Source organism: Dryas octopetala, chromosome 3 (assembly GCF_963921425.1).
Source record: "Dryas octopetala chromosome 3, drDryOcto1.1, whole genome shotgun sequence".
Taxonomy (NCBI): domain Eukaryota; kingdom Viridiplantae; phylum Streptophyta; class Magnoliopsida; order Rosales; family Rosaceae; genus Dryas; species Dryas octopetala.
In genome coordinates, this window is record NC_141368.1 from 4,643,446 (window position 1) to 4,663,527 (window position 20,082).

At 35.0% G+C, this 20,082-nt stretch overlaps 1 protein-coding gene across 1 annotated transcript; it reads right to left on the reverse strand.

Moving 5' to 3' along the window:
- Nucleotides 1–15,198: 15,198 nt before the first annotated feature.
- LOC147289886 (Calcium-dependent lipid-binding (CaLB domain) family protein) lies at nt 15,199–16,417 on the reverse strand. Its single transcript, XM_086237729.1, has one exon. It carries the CDS (start codon nt 16,322–16,324, stop codon nt 15,389–15,391), a length of 936 nt encoding a protein of 311 aa, XP_086093855.1. The 5' UTR covers nt 16,325–16,417; the 3' UTR covers nt 15,199–15,388.
- Nucleotides 16,418–20,082: the final 3,665 nt, after the last annotated feature.

Below are 20,082 nucleotides of genomic sequence, written 5' to 3' on the forward strand. Positions count from 1 at the left end.
GATACTCATGCCTCCCACATATCCAAATATATATACTATAACACCCCTTCCCATCCATATATACTGCAGATTTTGCAGTCTGATCATATATATCACCTTGCTCATGGCTTATGTCAAACATCCTGGCCCAAGAAAAAAAAAAACATATGTATGTACTCTTTTTTTTTTTTCATATAACCTTTAAACTTAATCTCATTGCATTCTCTCGAGCATTGGCCGGTATGAGTTTCGTTATTGTTGTCAATTAGTTTTGGTTGAATATATGTTCTAACTTCAATATATATCAAAACAAAACAATTTACGTATTAGACCTTATTATTTAAATCACATATAATTCATGTCACTTAATATGAAAAATGACCAAAACAATCTTAATTTTAACAAAAATTTAGACAAAATGAGTCAGAAATGGTACATTGTAACAAATTTTTGATTCATGTGACAAATTGACAAAATTTTTTTTTAAGTGGTGAAGTGAGATTGAGCCTAAAATTCAGGTGGGTAAAATGTAAAAAAGTCTGGTAATAATATAGTATGAATATGAACCACAATTTTTTTTATTTGGTTCATGGCAAGTTGTCAATTAACTATATATAGTGTGATGAATGTTAATATAAATGTGAATCATTTGTTTATTGTTATTTTCTTCTTTAGTAGGAGCCTAAGGCAATATTAATATTGAATGTTGCTTCAACACTACTCACCTGCCAGTTAGTGTTGTACTGTGAGAGTTAAACCTTGTGAAGATTCCACGATAATCAGTTTTGCTTAATCCATGCAAAATATAATTATCCATATATATAGATTATAGAATAGCGCCGACTATTCACTTTCTGTATGCTGGCTGTCATTCTCCGAATCCCTAGAAAGGTCGGCCCCAAGAATCTCAACTGTATGTTTAGCTAACCTTGAACTGTCCTCTGCAAATTAATTAAACTAATTAGCCTTGCTAATACTTGCCATATTATAATTCCATAGGTTATATTATTTGTTGTTATTTATTTCGTATGTGGGTTTTTTTTATAAAGCTTATGTTTGAGATTACCTGATGGAAATGGTCGGTTAATTAAGAATCTCCCAACTAAAACCGCCATTTCTGATTTGTCAGCGTGTGGCAGAATTTTAATTGATAATTACTATTTAATTAAGTGGAGAAAATTGCCAATGGTCACACACAATTCAAATAACAAATACTTAGAACATAGAAATATTCAAATAACAAATACTTAGAACATAGAAATATGGCACATTTGGTAAGTAGCCAATTAATAATGTATGTAGCATTAATAAATTGTTTGACTTAGAAGTTCCATTGCTCCTTTATCTTGAAAATTATTAAATAGAGTGTATATGACAGCCGTGGTGTCTAAATACTTGGACCCTTTTTCTTTTTAATTAATTATTTGGTGTTTAGTTGCAAGAACCGAAGCACTGAACAAGTTTTTGCAGCAGCGTACCTGGAAATCTGCCACGTGTATGACAGTTCAAGACCAACTGCCAAGTAGTACTGTTGCAGTGAACCTTGACATCTGCCACGTGTATGACAGTTCAAAATGAACCAGCTACTCCGTCTTCAATGGCAAATTGGCGCCGATACCACAATTATCGGGTGTCACGGTCCTTTGAATTTGGAATAATGCTATTCTTACCACATTTCTTATACCACATTCTTATACCATCTCACATGTCATTACTTTATTGGACAAAGTTTTTCTTTTTCTTTTTGGGTTTTTATTTTTATTTTTTAGTATCCAATGTAGGAATGCCATGTAAGTTGCCACATAAGGTGGTATGAAATTATGGTATAAAAATGTGGTATATCTAGCACTGCTGTTGAATTTGGGTGTTCTCCGTATATAGGGTAAAAAATATCCATTTCATTTTCTTTTTGGATATGAAAATATCCGTTCTTGAATAAAAATGTTATCAGTCAGATAGACTAATGATTGAATTTATAATCAGTTGACATGCTATACTATTTGTCAAGAAATTTTTTTTTACTTATTATATTTGTATTTTGTATTAAATTATTAATTAATATTATTTAATAAAGTCGTTAATTAATAGGATCCTTTAAATAAAATTTTTAGTGGTGAGTGAAGTGACAAAATTGTCAGAATTAGATTAGTTATGGATTGGATATCTCATCACCCCAGTATGCTCTAAAAAGTAAATATTGAATTTTAATGTTTGATCAAATATATATGAATGTTTGAGATGCATCTTATTCGATCACAATGCATTTCCAGCCACCTTCATTTTTTTTTTTTTGGACTTATAGTCTTATATAGTGCATTTCTAACATTTCCATCGAATTCTCACTTTTCGGGACTTATATTTTAAGTCTAATATATGCTGATTTAAATGATATTGTAATGTCATTAAAGTTATTGATCTAGTGAGTAAACTGATAGTCTAATTAATAGCATCTTAAACTATCTAATACAGTAAATATGAGGGACAATACTTATAAGAGTTGGATTTACTTTAATTATGTATTAGTTATACAATCATATTAAATCTAACATTATTTCTTACTTATTTTTAATAAGTTATCTTTTATATTAGCCAGATTCTAAAGCTAACATTACTTTTGTAGTGAGTTTTATTTTCTTGATCTGTCCACTACTACAAAATAGCAATCAGACAACGGATTTTCACCGTTGTCTGAGTTTATAATTTACCGTCGTCTAATCGAGTGTTGTCTATTCATACCCCCAATAGACAACGGATAAAATCCGTTGTCCTGGTGCACCTACACAACGGTTATAGATGTACCACCGTTGTATATACAACCTTTAAAATCAATGATTTGGAAGATACCGTTGTTGAGTGCCAATTTAAACATCGGTTTATATTTAAAAACCGATGCGTATATATATGTTAAACAACAGTTATGTTAAGTAAAGAATTGGTTTTACAACTATTTTAGGTAGAAACACGAGGTGAAATAGCCATTAAAACAACGGTTTATTGTTAAAAACCGTTGTCTAATCTATTGAATAATATGTGCATTGCCATGTCTATAGGTTTTTCAAACTACGGTGTTTTATATGAAACCGTTGTATTCATGCATTAAGAAAATTAAATATTAACCATATAACCGTTGTATATACTTATTTGGTACATCGATTTTTGGATTAGAAACTATTGTATGAAGGTACTTAGCACAATGGCTTCTTAAGATTTGTGTGGTATGCTTAAGAATTAGACAATGGTTTATTATATTGAACCATTGTAAGTCAAGGGCACAGACCACTCTTTTGATCGAAAAACTGTTGTATAATGTGCCTGTTTACATCTGTTTTTAGAAACTCCCAATTGTCTTTGACCACAATGCAATTATGAACAAACAATGCAGAATCTGATTGATGAGATAGGTTGTTTTGGTACAACCATTAATTGATTCCCTTCATAATTAACATTTCTAATAAATTATACATTTACAAAATACCAATTCACAATAATAAATGATTGGAATTTCTAAAGTACCAAATAATATAAGATATTTGAAGGTAGTAATTAATTGTATATATGTACCTTGCTCTCTTAACCCAATTTCATTCACAAAAACAGCCATATATGCCATAAACAAAAACCCTCCATATATACCTTTCCAAAAAACTAGGCATCAATCTAATTAATCAACCTAATTGCTGCCATATATATATATATCAAAATATTATCCAACAGCTAGCCTATCAATCATCCCAAGATAATCTAGCAAAGTAATCAATATATCATATATACCCCAAGCTAGTCTAGCTAAACATATGGCCTACGTAAAAAAGGTGTCATGCAAAAATCCAACCAGAAATGTCTACATAAACTGGCCCACGAAGTTTGCCCATTCAGCCCGGACTTCATCGATATCTTCTTGGGTATAAGTGTTGTCCTGCCTTCGTTCCCACTAAAACAAGGCAAAGATGGAGTACTAATTAAAAATAAAATTCAACCAAAAGTGCAAACAGTCCAGCAGAAAGAAAATAAAGATAACTGTCAACATCCAATGATTTCTACGCATTTAAAATTCTCTTTAAATACATTATATGGTTGGAAATGTGTATTTACATTGACAATCAAAGATATTTTAACATTGAATAACTTACCCGGAATTGTAAGGGACTAAAAAAGTCTTATCGTTTGAAGATAAATAGAGTACTAATTTAAAATAAAATCCAACCCAAAATGCAAACAGTCCATCAGAAAGAAAAAAATAAAGAATATGCCCCTAATTAGGTGTATTGTGATTTCAAGCTAGCATATATAAAAAATTAAGTGCACAACTACATTAATTAAGAATCAAGCTCACAAATACCTTAATTTTATCACAACAATTTTCAGTTAGAGCAAAGTCACAAGGAATATAAGGGCAAGTGAAAAACATAGGCATGCATGAGGAATATTGCTGTCAGGTTTCAGACTTTCAGGGCAAACTTAGAAATTACACCAAAAATGCATTCAATGTCGGATTAAGGTGATTTTGATCTTGAAATAACCATTAGGGTGTCTAGTTTCTGCTCACCAAAAATTAGATCAAAATACATCACCAAACAGTACAGTTTTTAAAAATAGTGCAACGGAGTCAGAGAACTGCTAGTTAGAAACTTGAAATGCTTTAAACAATATATTGGAAATCATCAATGTATGCATACTCATAAACAATATTTGGATTTAAGAAAAAGCATGACCATCGTAATGAAAAAGCATCACGATGAAATCACTTAATAGAAACTGTAAAATTGAAGTAAAAGAATAAATTGAATCCCATGAATTAAAAAAAAAAAATAAAAACAATATATGAAGCAATATGGTTCCTTTACCTTCTTTACAATCTTGTTCACACTTTCTTTTTGCTTGATTCCCACTACAATGGCCAATAACTTTGTTGATGACTTTGAGTTCTAAACAAAAGGAGTGCAGACTGCAGAGCATACATCAACATTCAAATAAAATAGCCAGTGAGCAGTAAAAAATTGCATTACTTACAACCCTATTCAGTGCATATCCACTGTAAATGCAGCTAAATGAGATTAAATTAAACCCAAGTATCAAATTCTCAGGCACCCTGAAAAGTATATTATCACTACAATCAACATATAAATATTGGCTCACCTTTTTATGGGCCCCATAATTGTTGCATTACCAAGTCAGAGGTCTTGGAAACAATACCTTTAGGCAGACCCTTAATTCCATCAGGCCTGCATTGATTCTGAACGTGCATGTATGACATCATTAATCACAAATTCACAAGTACAAATATCAGCCATTATATGCAATGAAATCATAGGAAGCCTACTGCCTACCTCTTTATAATTTATGACAACAAATTGGCTGCCAATGAAGAAATTAAGATACAGAAAGCAAAGCCATAGAAGCAAGCAAACTACAACGAATGAACCTCCTTCTTTTAGGGTACTTATGAGAAATCCAAGAGCAAAGAAGAAAACATATATATGAACCAAAAAAAATTAAAGGGTATGTATGTATATATCATTCTATCTCTGTTATGAAATTGGAGGTAGAAAGCCACAGAAACCCAAATGCAAAACCAAATTGTGGTAGATGATGAATTCAAAGAACATATAAATATCTCATAAAAGCAAGAGGGGACTTACAGAAGTGGAGGCCTTCATCATCGACAATAAAACTAGCTAGCTCCTTGGTATCAACAAATTGAGAACAATCCTCAAGATATCATAAAATGCAATAAAATTTCTGCATGCAAATTTGTCAATGATCTTACAAATAATAGGTAGTGAGGATGGATACTTGAGTATAAGAGGAAGTGAGGCAAACGCGAACATTGGGATGGTAACTAGGGGCACACCCTCCATTGCTCTACTCAAAGTTTAAGAAAACCTTTCTCCTTCAAGAGTAAATGTGATTCTATTAGAAAATCAAAACCCAAAGAGCAACAACAGTAGCTAACCCCAGCCAGTTAAGCAAAGAAAACTCCATTAACAGCCAAATAGAAAGAAGCACTTGTAGTGCTTGACTTATGCACAACTTTACTTGTAATTGGTACAAAGAAAGGAGATTGGTTTAGTACGTTACCCAAAAAGATGAGGAGGCTTGCTTAATCTACCTGAAACAGGACAAAATGGATCAAATAAAGAACTAACTGGGGCCAGCTAAACCAAAAATTCTTGTTTGTGAATTGCACCAGAGCTATCCCTTGGACTACAACATGTCTTTCTTGAATTTCAATTGCCATTTGAGCTATAATTGTTTGCAGCTTTGTTCCAACTGCTAAAATTATCTTCAACCAATACAATTGTTAGTCCTCGATCATTAATTATACATACAATATTATTATTAGATTTATTTTAAGATGCAACTTAATTAGGCATTTCATTTTAAAACTTCTTACAACTAGAGGAAGTATAGACAGCACAAACATAGCCTCCCATCCTGAAACAAAGGAAACCAATAACTAAATACTACAGTAAATATTTTTGTTATTTAGTTTTGAGAGATTAACATCAAATAGATTAATACAGAAAATCCTTCCAATGCTGCTTCTTTATATTTTCTTCTTTTACGTTTTTCACTTTGACAAAGTGGAACTTTAGACATAATATATGAAACTGAATGAATTAATGAATGAATAGACAAAGTTCAATTTTCTTCTTAATTTTACTTCATGATTACCCAAGTTGTTATGCTAGTCTTTACAATACAACAAGCCAGATTATATCCAAGTGTTTGCATTAAATGTATATGAAACGATAGGTATAGCTTAAAGCCCTCAATTTGATTAACTGATTTTTTTTTCATAAAACTATGAAAGAAATTGGAAGAGGAGGAGGAGTTAGTGACATCAGTCTTACAAAATAGAAGGTGACTGGTGTTTTAGTCCAGAATCTTGTGTGGTCTCTTACAAACGAAGTCTCGTGAGTAAGCCTGAACTTTGTAGGATCTGTTTAAAATAGAAAGAAAACTCCACTTTAGCACTCAATGCATTGTAGACAAGTATAAGTACAAGCGACAAATTAACAATATTACTACCAAAGTCTAGCTAGCTTCACTAGAAATTACATTACATGACTAATAATTGATTAATTAATTACAAAATTAAATTGAGTAGCTGTTTGTTGTGTTGTCCAATGATTTACCATTGAATTCACTATCATGTTTAGCCGATTGTTCCCACTCCTTCCACCCACGAATCTGCAAAAACAATTATATATAATATATATATTAAGGGTAGAAAATGAATATTAAGTCATATATATTATATAACATATATGCATCACCTCCATATCTGGAATCAATTTCAAAGACATATTTGAGAAGGTACTTAGAAGAAAATATAGATAGATAGATAGATAAAATTACCCAAATATATACTACAAACTGATGTAAGGTGAGGAGTGACCCACCTTCAATCTTCCAAGTGTCATGGTTATGGCGTGAAATACTGCAAAGAAGAATATGAAGATGTGCAGTTGATGTAATGCATTTGTAGATATAAGCGGCACTTGTCCCTGTATGTATCAAAATACATCCATCCATCATATTTCGATTAGACAATAAAGCAAATGGCAATCTACCTTATAAGTAATAAGTAACACAAGTTGAATTCAGATTGTAAAGTAAGCAATCGTACTAGCTCAGAATTCAGAATGTGGGTCAAGGAAAATTGAACTGCCAACTGACCCAAATAAGCCGAGATAAAAATTGGGTTTGTATAGTGAAGGAGAGTGTATGGGTTCATGGGTAATGGGTGTCACTAGATCGAAATCATCCAATGTGGTTTGTGAGCCAACTGGATGACAAGCACACATAGATGGTTGGTTCATAGACCTATTCATAAATCAACCATAAACAACCAAAGAAATGCCGAAATATCAGCAAGATCCAAGACTAAATTAGCTAAAACAAGAAAATCAAAGAACCCACAGAACTTACCCAGAATGATGTGCTACAGGATCGATCTTACGTGATGAGTGAGTGGAGTACGCAGCTGAGGAAGATGGCAAGAGAGAAGCTCATGGGACTGTGAAATCACAGCTAGGGCTTTGAGAAGGGGAGGAGATACACCTCAGAGGAAAGAAATGGAGAGACTGAGAACGAGAGACAAACCCATATAGAGGGCTAAGATCGAGAGATGGTGATGTCGTTGATGCGCGATGAAGATAGTGACGATCGAGGGACTGTGCACTATGAGGATGGTGAAGATGGAGAAGTCAAGACGGATGAATGTCTGAAGGGGTGAAGTCAGTGTGTCTGAAAGGGGTGTAGGGATGAGTGTGTCTGAAGGGCTTTGACCGTGTCTTTGATTAATGTTTCATTAATTAATTAGCGCGCCTCCGCTTTTTGCCAAATACAAAGACCCGCAAATTCTTTATTTTTGTATAATTTTTTCAACACAACGGTTTTATCTAAAACTATTGTATTTAACAATTTAGGAAAGATTCCAGGACCAAATAGTATTGGATATGATACATTTATATCACGGTTTCTTATAAACCATTGTGTTATAAATTAAGATAACGGGTAAAATAAAAACCGTTGTCTATTGACTGTTGTCTATTTATATAATTGTAGTAGTGGTCCTTGACAATAAAATTTCATGTTCACCAATCATTGAATCAAATTCCAATTGGTTTTGTATTCAAATAACTCTAATGAAATTTTGATCCAACGATTGATGACTCTATATATATATATATATATTTTTATGACCAATGACGATCAAGAGACAAAACTCCTGGTATAATATTGTGCCAACTTAATTAACTTTTTCTACAGTTGAGAAAAAAGGTCCACTCCAAATAAAAAACGCGCGTCTTGTGCATTGGGTACATGTGTCCATTTAAAGACATTTGTAGTTCCATTGTACTTGATGAATGAGACAAATGTCAAATGTGCGTATCCATCATATCTAAATTTTTTTGGCGTTTCCACTCGGTACATTCAGATTATGTTTATCAATTTTTGGTTCAGATCACAATTCAACAGAGCCATTACAGTCAGCAAAAGTCCAAAATAAATATGGTATAGTAGTACGTGGAGAAGTGGAAAACACAAATTTGCCCTGTCAGAATCATCAACTATATGAAATCCTTGATGGAAGTGATTAAAACGTTTTTGTGTACTTTTCCAGACCTCCCACCTTTTTATGTGTTTGGTTTTACAATGAGCTTCTACTACTTTATGATCTTGTAACACGCTAGATGATCAGTATCAAGTTTCACATTTTGTTTTTTCTTTAGCAAGTGTGTTTGATTTGACTTTGACCATTAATGTAAACTGAAAGAGCAAATAGTTGCTAGCTAGCTGGTCATGCCACCGAAAATGTACCCAGTAATAGTATTAATTATAATTCCATGAACCAATGGGCATTTTGTGAAAGAATATATATTCATGCATGGCACCTATATATGCTCCATCTCATACAGACGTGCCGTACTTTTTTGGGTTTACTTTATGTTTTTTAGATTGATGATCAGTTGTGAGCATATATGACAGAGGTCAAAATGAATGTTGACATTAATTATACAAAGTATACGTATAATGTATGTGTTATTTAATGATAATATAATAATATATAGGACTTTTATCATGTAGTGAGTAGTGAGAGCAGCGTTCATGTACCTGCTGGGTTTGAGACTTGGACAAGTGGATCGGAGTCTGCATGCATGGAATGGTTATTCATATTTACATCATACTCTCCCGTTGACGTTCTTTGAATTAAGGCATTAGGGCTTCGAGGCCGGCCAAGAAGCCTCATTCTGAAAGCTTCACCCCACCAAACTCATCATCATCCCTGCAAAATATATACTTTCTTAATTCCATTATTAGTATTTATTAAGTATTACTACTAGTACTATTATTGTTATTGTTTAGTAATTAATATTTCTAATTAATTAACGTCATTCTGTTCCCTGTAAATTTTTGAATAGATAAAACCATCTAGTTGGTCTTCTCTAGATCCATCAAGAGATAAGTCTACTCGTGATGCATGTAGCATATATACAAAATGTATACAAAGGTCGTTTTCTTTTTTAATTAACTTTTTTTGATAATATATAAAAAGATCGAGCAGTACGTGCATAAATTATTACAAGGAAGAGACCAGGAAAAGAAAAAAGGAAAAAAAAAAAAACTAATTTATAGCAAGTTAATTTGCATAACTTACATTGATGGTTAAGGAGATAAGACAAGCAGTAAGAAAAGTATAGAGCAGCACACCCATTATGACCTAAATTAAGGTACCTTTGCGAGAATTAAGACTTGAGAATAAGCTAGCTTTTACATAAGAATGAGATACACATCAAATGAGTGAGAAATCCAGCCATAAGCTCTCTTGGATCTGTAATTCTCATTCCACGAGCTTATAATAATACAACTATACAAGATTACCCTTCATCTCATGTGCTATATAAATTGAAAGTATTGGTTATATTCTGTAATTTGAAAATCTTGATTACCGTTCCTAACATCTTCAAATACTGTAATGAGAATCATTGGTTCTCATTCTCTTGAAATTGAAATAGGAATGGCATGCCCAAAACCCATACCACGAAACAACATAGACAAAAAAGTAAATTAGATTGATCGATCGAAGTCTTTAAGGGCAATTTTGATGCTTTCAACAAAGACATTAGAGAAAGATGGTAGTTTGATTAGGTAGTTTGGATGCTTAATGAAGATGGTGACCGAGGTTTGTAGGACAGCTCACTTATCCAACGTACTCCAATTAACACTTTACAGACAATAATATTTTTAATTAATTATTTGCATTTGGGATTCCAAGCATGAATTAATACGTACCCATGCTGATGAATCGAATGGTGCTCTGGACGTGGTCGTTTTGTGTCGCATTGTCATCCCCGCCGGCCATCAACTACCACAACTGCATCCCGACAATCAAACCTACCGCGCGTCAACTAGACTTTCACATATATATTTTCTTATTCTCCTTCCCTCAATATTCCTTAAATTATTCTCACCAACAAAAATATACCTTAAATTATGATTAAGAAAATTATTGAAACTTTGTCGGAAATTAAATACATTTCCATTGAGATTTGTTCTGCCTTCTACTAACTACAAAAAATAGAAAAAAATAATGAAACAATTTTGTTTTGAAACTGAGAGATGTTAAAAAATTCGGGAAAAGTTTTTTATGTCAATCCAAATTAAAAGATGTATCCGGCCTTGCTGCGTCATAGAAAAACTTTTGATCACTCGACAAGAACTCATAATCTTAATTAAGAAATTGAATTCAACCGGGTGGGACGCCATCTGTTTAGTAAAAGACAGCATAGTACCTAATAGTCGTACCATGTATACACTTAGTAAAACTCCACCAATAAAGACTTTTTATTCGGAGAGAAGATATAGGTTCTTTAAAGAATCTTAGAAAAGTTGGGTGATATATAATTGCAGTAAAAAACTTACCTATCACAGTTGTATACATTTTCTGTATCTATCTCTCTCATCATGTGATTTAGCACGTAATGAAAAAAATAGACACAATATTGTATATACCTGTTACACAAAAGTTTTTTTCATAATTGCAAACTAGCTTGAATATTGGGAATGACTGTAGCGAGGTTATGATTATATGCATGCATATATGCAGTAGTTGATCGATCATTTAACTTGTTGTTTTGACGAGGAAGGAATTGAAGAAGAGTGGGGCATTTTGACGGTAGCTAGGTCGATTGATGATGGCCTCATGGAAAGGCAAGTAGCCAAGTAGGGCAGCTGGGGGTACCACAACTAGATAGCTAAGCGATAAGGGACCACCAAGAATGTCGATCGATGATCATCACCAGCTACGTAAGTACCTCTCCAACTTGTACAAAATTTATACTTGATGATAATATGCATGATTATATATGGACCCATAAATCGCCCAAATGCATGCATCAATGCATGTTATATCATTATCATCAAACAACTGGTACCTGTGTCGTGGTCCTATATTAATTATTTTTTTTGGTAATCGAGGGTGTTTTGAGCCAACTTTCGCACATCAGACTAATTCCTTGTGTTGGTGGATCGGTCAAAGACAGACAATCTACACCGAACCTATGAGATTCACAAGGAATTTTACCTTCCTTACTACCTGGCTCCAAGAGTCGAACTGGAGAATTGAACTCGGGTGAGATACTATTAATTTGATACATAGAATAATATAGTAAGTTTTGCATTACAATTTGCTCCTTGTGGGGATACAGACACTCTTATATCCAATATGATTAATAATACATTGGCTCCTAATAATTGACTCAATTGTTTTGATCCTCAGAGGAATCAATTGCAGGAAAGAATGTAATGAGAGCCTTTTTCTTAAATTAATTGTTGTTAAAATGAGTACTATGCATTAATTAATTAATTTGTCTCTTCTAGCTAGCTAGCTTGTATTATAACTATAACCTGTTTGATTAATTTGTCCCTTTGGTCTCGAAGACTACTGTCTTTAATCTGGCTTTGTTGCACAATCAATCTAAGTCAAACAAAAACAAAAACCCCGGCCAACAATTGATAATGAATCTTACATATGCTTTGAAAGAGGACTAGAAGAAGTGGTGATCCCCTCCACTGGATAAGCCTACTTTAGTTAATTATTTGCAATAATGCCTCTAATCTATTGGGGTTTTTTTCCAACCCTAATGATGCTAACATCATTCATCCAATAATTTATAGCAAAACATTAAGATAAGTCCTTGACATTAAAGTTGATCGAAATCTAATTCCAATTGATCAGCTTTCTTTGTGAAATAAAATCTGTCTTTTGGGAGAAGTACATTGGACACCATAAGTCCTTGACATTAAAGTTGATCGAAATCTAATTCCAATTGATCAGCTTTCTTTGTGAAATAAAATCTGTCTTTTGGGAGAAGTACATTGGACACCATGATTGTGCTTCCACTTCCACATGTCAACAAAAAATTGGAAATGTATCTGTCGATTGTGGAGCACAAACACAAGGGCAGAGTTCAGATATTTGCAAATGGGTCCCAAATTATGTCGCATTAGTCAAAATAACTTCATCATAAGCACACCCATGTTTCATTTTGTAATTTTGTTTTCTCCAAAATGATAAACATGTGGAGGTTTGGGGATTTGGCTCTGATTTGGGTTTGTTACTTTGTTTGATTAAGTGCTTTCCTGTTTTGTCGTTTTCTGTGTAGTTGTGCCTTTTGAGAATTCTAAACAGGCAAAAGAAAAGAAAGTAGCGGCAAAGCCATGTAGATAATCAAAATTTTATGTTCGTAATGATGAATTTCTAATGCTTAATGTTAATTAGTTTTGTAATGTGCCAAGGAAATAATTGAGTATTTGATTGCTAATTTGCTATCATTACCATGACAACCGGCCACACACACCACACCATCCCTATTCCCTACAACAAATTTGAAGAAGATCATTGATAAATTCTTAGTTCTGCTATTGCATACACCACTAAGCTTATTGGGCCTTTCTATTTACTTTTTCTTCTTTAATCTTCTTCCTTGGCCTTTGGGCCTTAGAAGGTTGGGCTTCAGCCTGTTTTTTTCATTTCAATCTGGCAGCCCGTTTTATTAAGTGCATTTCTTAACAAAAAACAGTCAGTATCAGACCCATCTAGTACCATAACAACACTTTGAAAAAAGGGAACGGGGGAAACTCAATAGCAACCCAACTGGGTCCGAAACCAAACTGATTGAACTTGTTCACTAGGTAGCCCAAACTCAATTACAACCCAATTGTTAGGCCCAAAACTAAACCATATTCGTTTTTCCTCTGGGTAAAAAATTCAAGCTTAGATTTTCTATAGGGAATTCTCTTTTTTTTTTTGTTGAGTTCTATAGGGATTTCTACATGCACTCGACAATTTGATCAGCATACCCAGCATCTAAGAAATTTCTAGTTTTACCCCGAAATGTACAAACCAAAAACTTTAGAATTAAAGTGGCAGATTCTCTTGCTAGCCTTAGCTTTAGCATTAGCAATAAACTTTGTACGAGTATCTTTTCATGAAGCTACTCAAGGAATTTCTCATATGGCCCTTAGGCTTGTTCATCCTCCTCTATCTATAAGTCACACAGAGGCCACTTTAAACAGTGATAAAGGCCAGGCGGCTGGGATTCATTCTAGGTCCAGAGTCCAGAGTACATTCATATCCTAGTGCTAATATCCAAAAACTCAATCAAGTCCACAACAAACCATACCATTCTTTGTTTCTGAAGTCCGCATAAATGGGAACTTGGTGTGAATCTCATTCCTAAGCACTAACACACAAAATTGCAAATTCATGTGCCAACTTTACTCTTAAATGAAAGAACATGCATTTCATTTGTAACCGGAAATACGAGTCCAGGAGGATTTGGAATTTAATCCACAAAACCAGCCCTCTCATACACTTAACAACAATGAAGATAAAAACAGAAGCATAGGAAACCTTTGTTGCACTTGCACCACATAAATGTCAAATTCTGGGGTTAGAGAAGCAGAAAACTTCTATAAACTCAATATTCGGCTTGTGACCCAAATTCTAGTGATTCAATCCCCTTGAATCATCCACAAGTCCCAATAGCAAAGATTGCTTAGAGGTATTTAGCAGTGGTTCAAGTATTATTGGAATACAAATACCCAACCTTTCCCATTTGTGATGAGAGAAAAGATTCAAAAGCTATTTCCAGTCACCATGAATCCCTCACCCCACCTTCCCTATGTATGGATTCAAACACAAAACCAGTCTGCCATTACAAATTTCCTTTGCTCTCAATCATCTACTAAAAAGGAAATCTAAAACTAAGATGACAAGTTCCCATTCCAAGAGGGCAACTCACCAAGTTATACAAGCCTGTTCTGAAGGTTGTACCAGACCCTATATCCCAAAAAGGAGACATCAACCACTGCATGCATTCTAAGTGCTTTTCTAAATCAAAACTATGCTTCCTTCTACCAAGTTACCAACTACATCTCTCTTTAACAATCCAGCTAGCCATCTCTTCCTTCTACAGTGCAAAAGAATTGAACTGACTCTTAAAATCCTCCTAGGACAAAAAGCACCATCCCCCTTCTTAATCTACCAGTAAACCAACCAACCAACGAAACCCTGTGCCAACTATTTGGGATCAATCACAAAATGCATTCTTAATTTCCTAGATACATAAATATGCATTCATTCTATTAACAAAAAAGAAGAATAAACACATTACAAGCTTCACATAAATTTCAATACAAAACAAGTAATAACAAACTAGCATTTATTCTTTTAAAAAAACCCTTGTCTTTTCATTCAGCAACATAGTGATTAGTGACCAAACCATCCAAAAGCACCAAACTATATCAAATTCCACAAATAGATATATACATAAACACTGCGAAACTGCAAATTAACACTGCGCTTTGGTTAAACGCTTACCTAAACCCGATTCAATCAATAATCCGCACGATAATTGCTGTAATCGTCACGCTCAGCCAAGTCCTTCTCAACCCTCTCGGCCATCTTATCTTCTTCGTACCTCAATCCCTCGTCCAATGCAAGTCCACCTAAACCTCCGGCCACTGCGCCCACAGCCAATCCCGTGCCCAACCCCATTTTCCCACTCTTGGGCTTCTGATCATAGTGCGAGTAGTCCAGAGGCGCCGAAGGCCCACCGGGCCCGCCGTAACTTACTGGCCGATCGAAGAAAGGCCTCGGAGGCAGCGGAGGCGGCGCGCTGGAGTAGTAACCCGGATAGTAACTCGAATACGGATCCGAATACGAGCTGTAATGGTACGGCGGTGGTGGCGGTGGCGAAGCTGATGGACTCGGAGCCGAAGCTGGTAGAGAAGAGTTGTACGGCGACGGCGAGTACGCCCTGTAGTCGCGAGCGGGCGGTGGAGGCATAGGGGCACCAGAGTAAAAATAGCTCGTGGGCTGAGGGGCAATATGGTAATCTGGCGGCATAGGTCGTTCTCGGACTGCGAGCTTTATGCGGATCTTACCCTGGGGACGACCCGAGGGGCGGGTGAGCTCGAAAGCGCGGATTCGGGTGGAGTCGTTCGGGTCGGGCAGGTCCTTGAGTGGGACCCGGAGGGTACCGACCAAGGGTTTGGGAGTGTCGGAGGGTTTGGAGTGGAAGATTTCGAGGGTGAGGAAGGAGTCGTGGAGGGAGAGGGTGAGCGGGAGGTAGAACCGCTCGTTCCAGACCGGGCGGGTGGAGCCGGAGTCATCGGATTTGGTGGCGAGCCGGCGGTCCGGGTCGACCCAGAAGACCGCATAGGGCTTGAGGTCGCCGTTCTTCCAGTTGACGTTCTTAAGCTGCTTGGCGGAGACGATCGTCAGTTCGAGATCGAGGGGTTTTGGGGGTGGAAGGCGAGAGGAGGCCATTGGGGTTCTAACGTGCGCGGGTACGAGTGTGAAGGTGCGCAGGATAAGGAAAATGATGGAGCTGATTGTTGTTTTGGGAGAGAAGAAGGGAATGCGGTGCCAAGTACAAAGAGGAAAGCGTGGTGTAGTTGTTGGAAGTCAATGACGATATTGCCCTCACATGGCCATAAACGGGCTGCAATTGGGTTAGCTGGACCTGCTTAAATTACTTGTAAAGCCCATTCTCAAGTTTACGGGCCTCTTGATAATTATCCACAGCCCAATCTCATGTTGTTGTCTGACTATGTAAATGATTTTTATTATGCTTTCAAATCTTTAGTCCATCCAATGAGGAGATTCTTTGCCTGTTGAAAATTAAGCACACTTCATCAGCAAATAGCTTATGCAGTAAATGAGAGTTAACTTATTTAGTGATTTGTCTGTATACATATACACATTTGTATCTTATTGCCTCAAATCTAGCAGGTAGAGAAAGTCTTCAAACTTCAATACCAATGTTAATTGTTTATGCCAGGTTGCCTTACTAGCTAACTGACATTCTTAGATTGTTGCATGGAACAGATTAAGAGAAGTTTGTTTGCAAGCAACAGAAAAAACACAGTCTACAGAACTCTACTTGTGACAATAAGGACTCTAAAAGACTCTTTAAAAGAATCTAAAAGACTAAATCAGCAAAATCTACACAGATCCTAATTATAACCTCTGAACATAGAAAGAGGGATATTGGACTAGTTCATACACATCTAGCAAGTAATGGGACCATCTTTAATTTATTGAAGTTTCTTTTTTTTGGTTACAAGGGAAGGCCAAATGGAGAGGGGGGATTCGAACTCTGGCCTTGGCCGGGTGTAGAGGTAAATTAATGCTCTCAACCACTAGAGCTACAAGCCCCCACACAACTTATTGAAGTTTCTCTCTAACATAAGCTTTAAATATTGCAGCAACAATCTGTTCCTCAGTCTTGAAGTTAAGAAGTATACCTCAATTAACATCAAGCTTGCTTTAACTAATTGATGTTTGAACCATAATTATATATCATATCAGCTACATTATGCAGGAAATTGACTTTCAAGTAAGCAAGGTAAGGAAACATAACCTAGCTATGTTCGTATATTGTAAATTGTTATGAATACAATCAGCAGAGACTTAATTGTATACAGTCACACACACACACACACACATCATGTGCACTCTATTCTTTCTACTTTGCATTAGTGAATGTACAGTACTTGACATGTATGCCTGCACTGAATACAAGAAGAGAAACAGAAATTAAATTAAAATGTATCTCATCATCAAGAAGTCCAAAATGGCATTAGAAATAAGCAGTATCATGATCATCAAAAATCCTTGTCAGAAGTCAGAGCAATCCAAATGTACCAAAAACTAGTGCTGAGTGGAGAAAAAAGAAAAAGAAAAAGAAAAACAAACACAGGTGATGATCAATCAAACAAACTAGCAAGAAACTAATTCCTATATCTTAAACAGGTGCATAGACATAATGATCTGCCCTTCAGGCTTGACCTCTCCAGGCCCTTGAATCCTCACAAGTCCAAACTTTCCTTCTTTTTTCGTATTCGTCTTTTTTGGCAACGGGACCCGAGCCCGGCTCACAGCGGCGTAGCCAGTGGAGGTTCCGGGCTCGGAGTTGGTGCAGACGTACCTGATGAGCTCCAGGTTCACAAACTTGGGCTCCGCAAGGTTGCGCAGTTGAATGGTCCACTTTAAGTTCCATATGGGGTTTGGCTTACCAGAGACTACTTGCGAGCGGTGCTCTTCTCCAGGCTCAACCCACCATATAACTCCATAGAAACCGCAAATTGGGTTCTCAATGTCTTCAACACGAAAGATTGAGAGCGTCAAGGCAACATCAAACTCTTCTTCTTCTTCTTCTTCTTCTTCTGCTAGAGACATTTTGATCCTCTTCATGTTAGTTTGTATGAGTCCAGAGAGAGTTGAAAAAATGAAGAATTGCAATTTGGGAGAGATGGGGTTCCGATAAAATCTGTGTAGAGAGGAATTAAGAAGAGGGTGTGAGGAACCTTAATGGTGATCGAAGAGTGTTTCTTTATTTAATGCATGCTTAGAAGTTGGCTACAACTCTACAAGGGAAAGTTTACTGAGGAAGGAATTTCTAAGGTGAAGGAACACTCATAATAATAATGGTCACGGTCACATCAAAAGATTTATATTATCGATCTGTTCTACTTGTTTTAATTTTTGTAATTTGTAATTAAATTTAAGAATTAAAAATACATTGATATAATGATATGTAATTTTGCACATAAAAAGTGTTATGACCAATTTCATCTTTTTCGCGCTAACCCAATCTTAGATTTATAATATGCAATTACAATTAAACATCAAACAAAAACACGTAGAAAAACAAAACACAATAGAAAAAGAAAAACGAAGCAAAACAGTCCCTACATAAGTACTTCTCTTCTCGTCCAGGATGATATATTGAAGGAGGAAAATCAATGTCATATATAAAACTTATTCGATAAATCTGTACAAACTAAGACAATAATACTCTTTATCAATCATGAAAACATTTATTAAGATATACTTTAAACAATCCTAATAGTTATCACAGAGAAAAACCACACAATCTTAATAGTAATTAATTAATATATATGAAAATTAAGATAGTACGGTAACCATGCATATTTACTTCTCTTTCAATGAATTCACCTTTTTTATTCTCCTACTATAATCTCTACCACACGCGGTATCGTATCTGATGGTGAGAAATTAATAAAAGGAGAGGCAATAGAAAATAAATTGTGTGTGTGGCGCGCGTATATATGTTTCTTTTTTTCAAATAAATAAAAAGATATAGGTATTCAAATAAAAAAAAACAAACAAAAAATATATATAGGGAAGGGTGCTAGTGTGCTACAAAATCCATAACTTGATCCTTTTTTATGGAAAGTACCTATCAAGCTGGTTTGATGAGAATTAGCCCCTTGTTTGCAGAAACAAAATAAAAAATTTGTTATGTCGATGTCATATTTTAAGACAACAAGTTTTATAGTTCAAGACTATTAGTACTGAATTACAGATGAACAAAGATTATAGCATTCCAACCCTATATTCACCACAAGGTCCACAACCCTCAAACCCCCAAATAAGTCAACATTTTAATAGTTTCAATTCAATATCTAACAAAATATGATAAACAATATAAAATGTTAAATTTCAAACCAAATTAGAAAAAAAAAAAATTCTATTATTATGTGACCAGAGTCACCAGAGCCCTCCCGTATAGATACAAAATTTACAAATAAAATAAAATAGACAATGATTATAAAGATAAAATAATGTCATAAATATAACCTATATTTAAAATGTAAAAAAATTGGAGGCCCTTTCTACAATGTCAACACAGAGACTTAGGGCCGGTTGGTCTTGATACCTATACGACGTACTTGTTCAAAAATGCAATATTAATAAGTAAATGGACTTACCCGAGGAAATCAACAAGTAGATTGTGAATTGTGACGTATTTATGTTTCTCCAAACAAAATCTAAGGAACTCCATGACTGTACTTCACTAAGAGAATAAAGGGTGCTCACAATGAAATTGGAGTATGTTATTAAATTATGACATCCTTATAAAATTGGAGTATGTTTATCAACGGTTAGATCATATATGAACAGTTAAAATAGATACAAGTACATCTCAATACATAACCTATTATAGAAGAATCCGAAAAGATAATATGACATGTATAGCATGGTATTTAATGTTAGTT

Bases quoted from the DNA above. Each gene is read 5' to 3' on its own strand.
- LOC147289886 (XM_086237729.1), bottom strand. From the start codon at position 16,324: ATGGCCTCCTCTCGCCTTCCACCCCCAAAACCCCTCGATCTCGAACTG.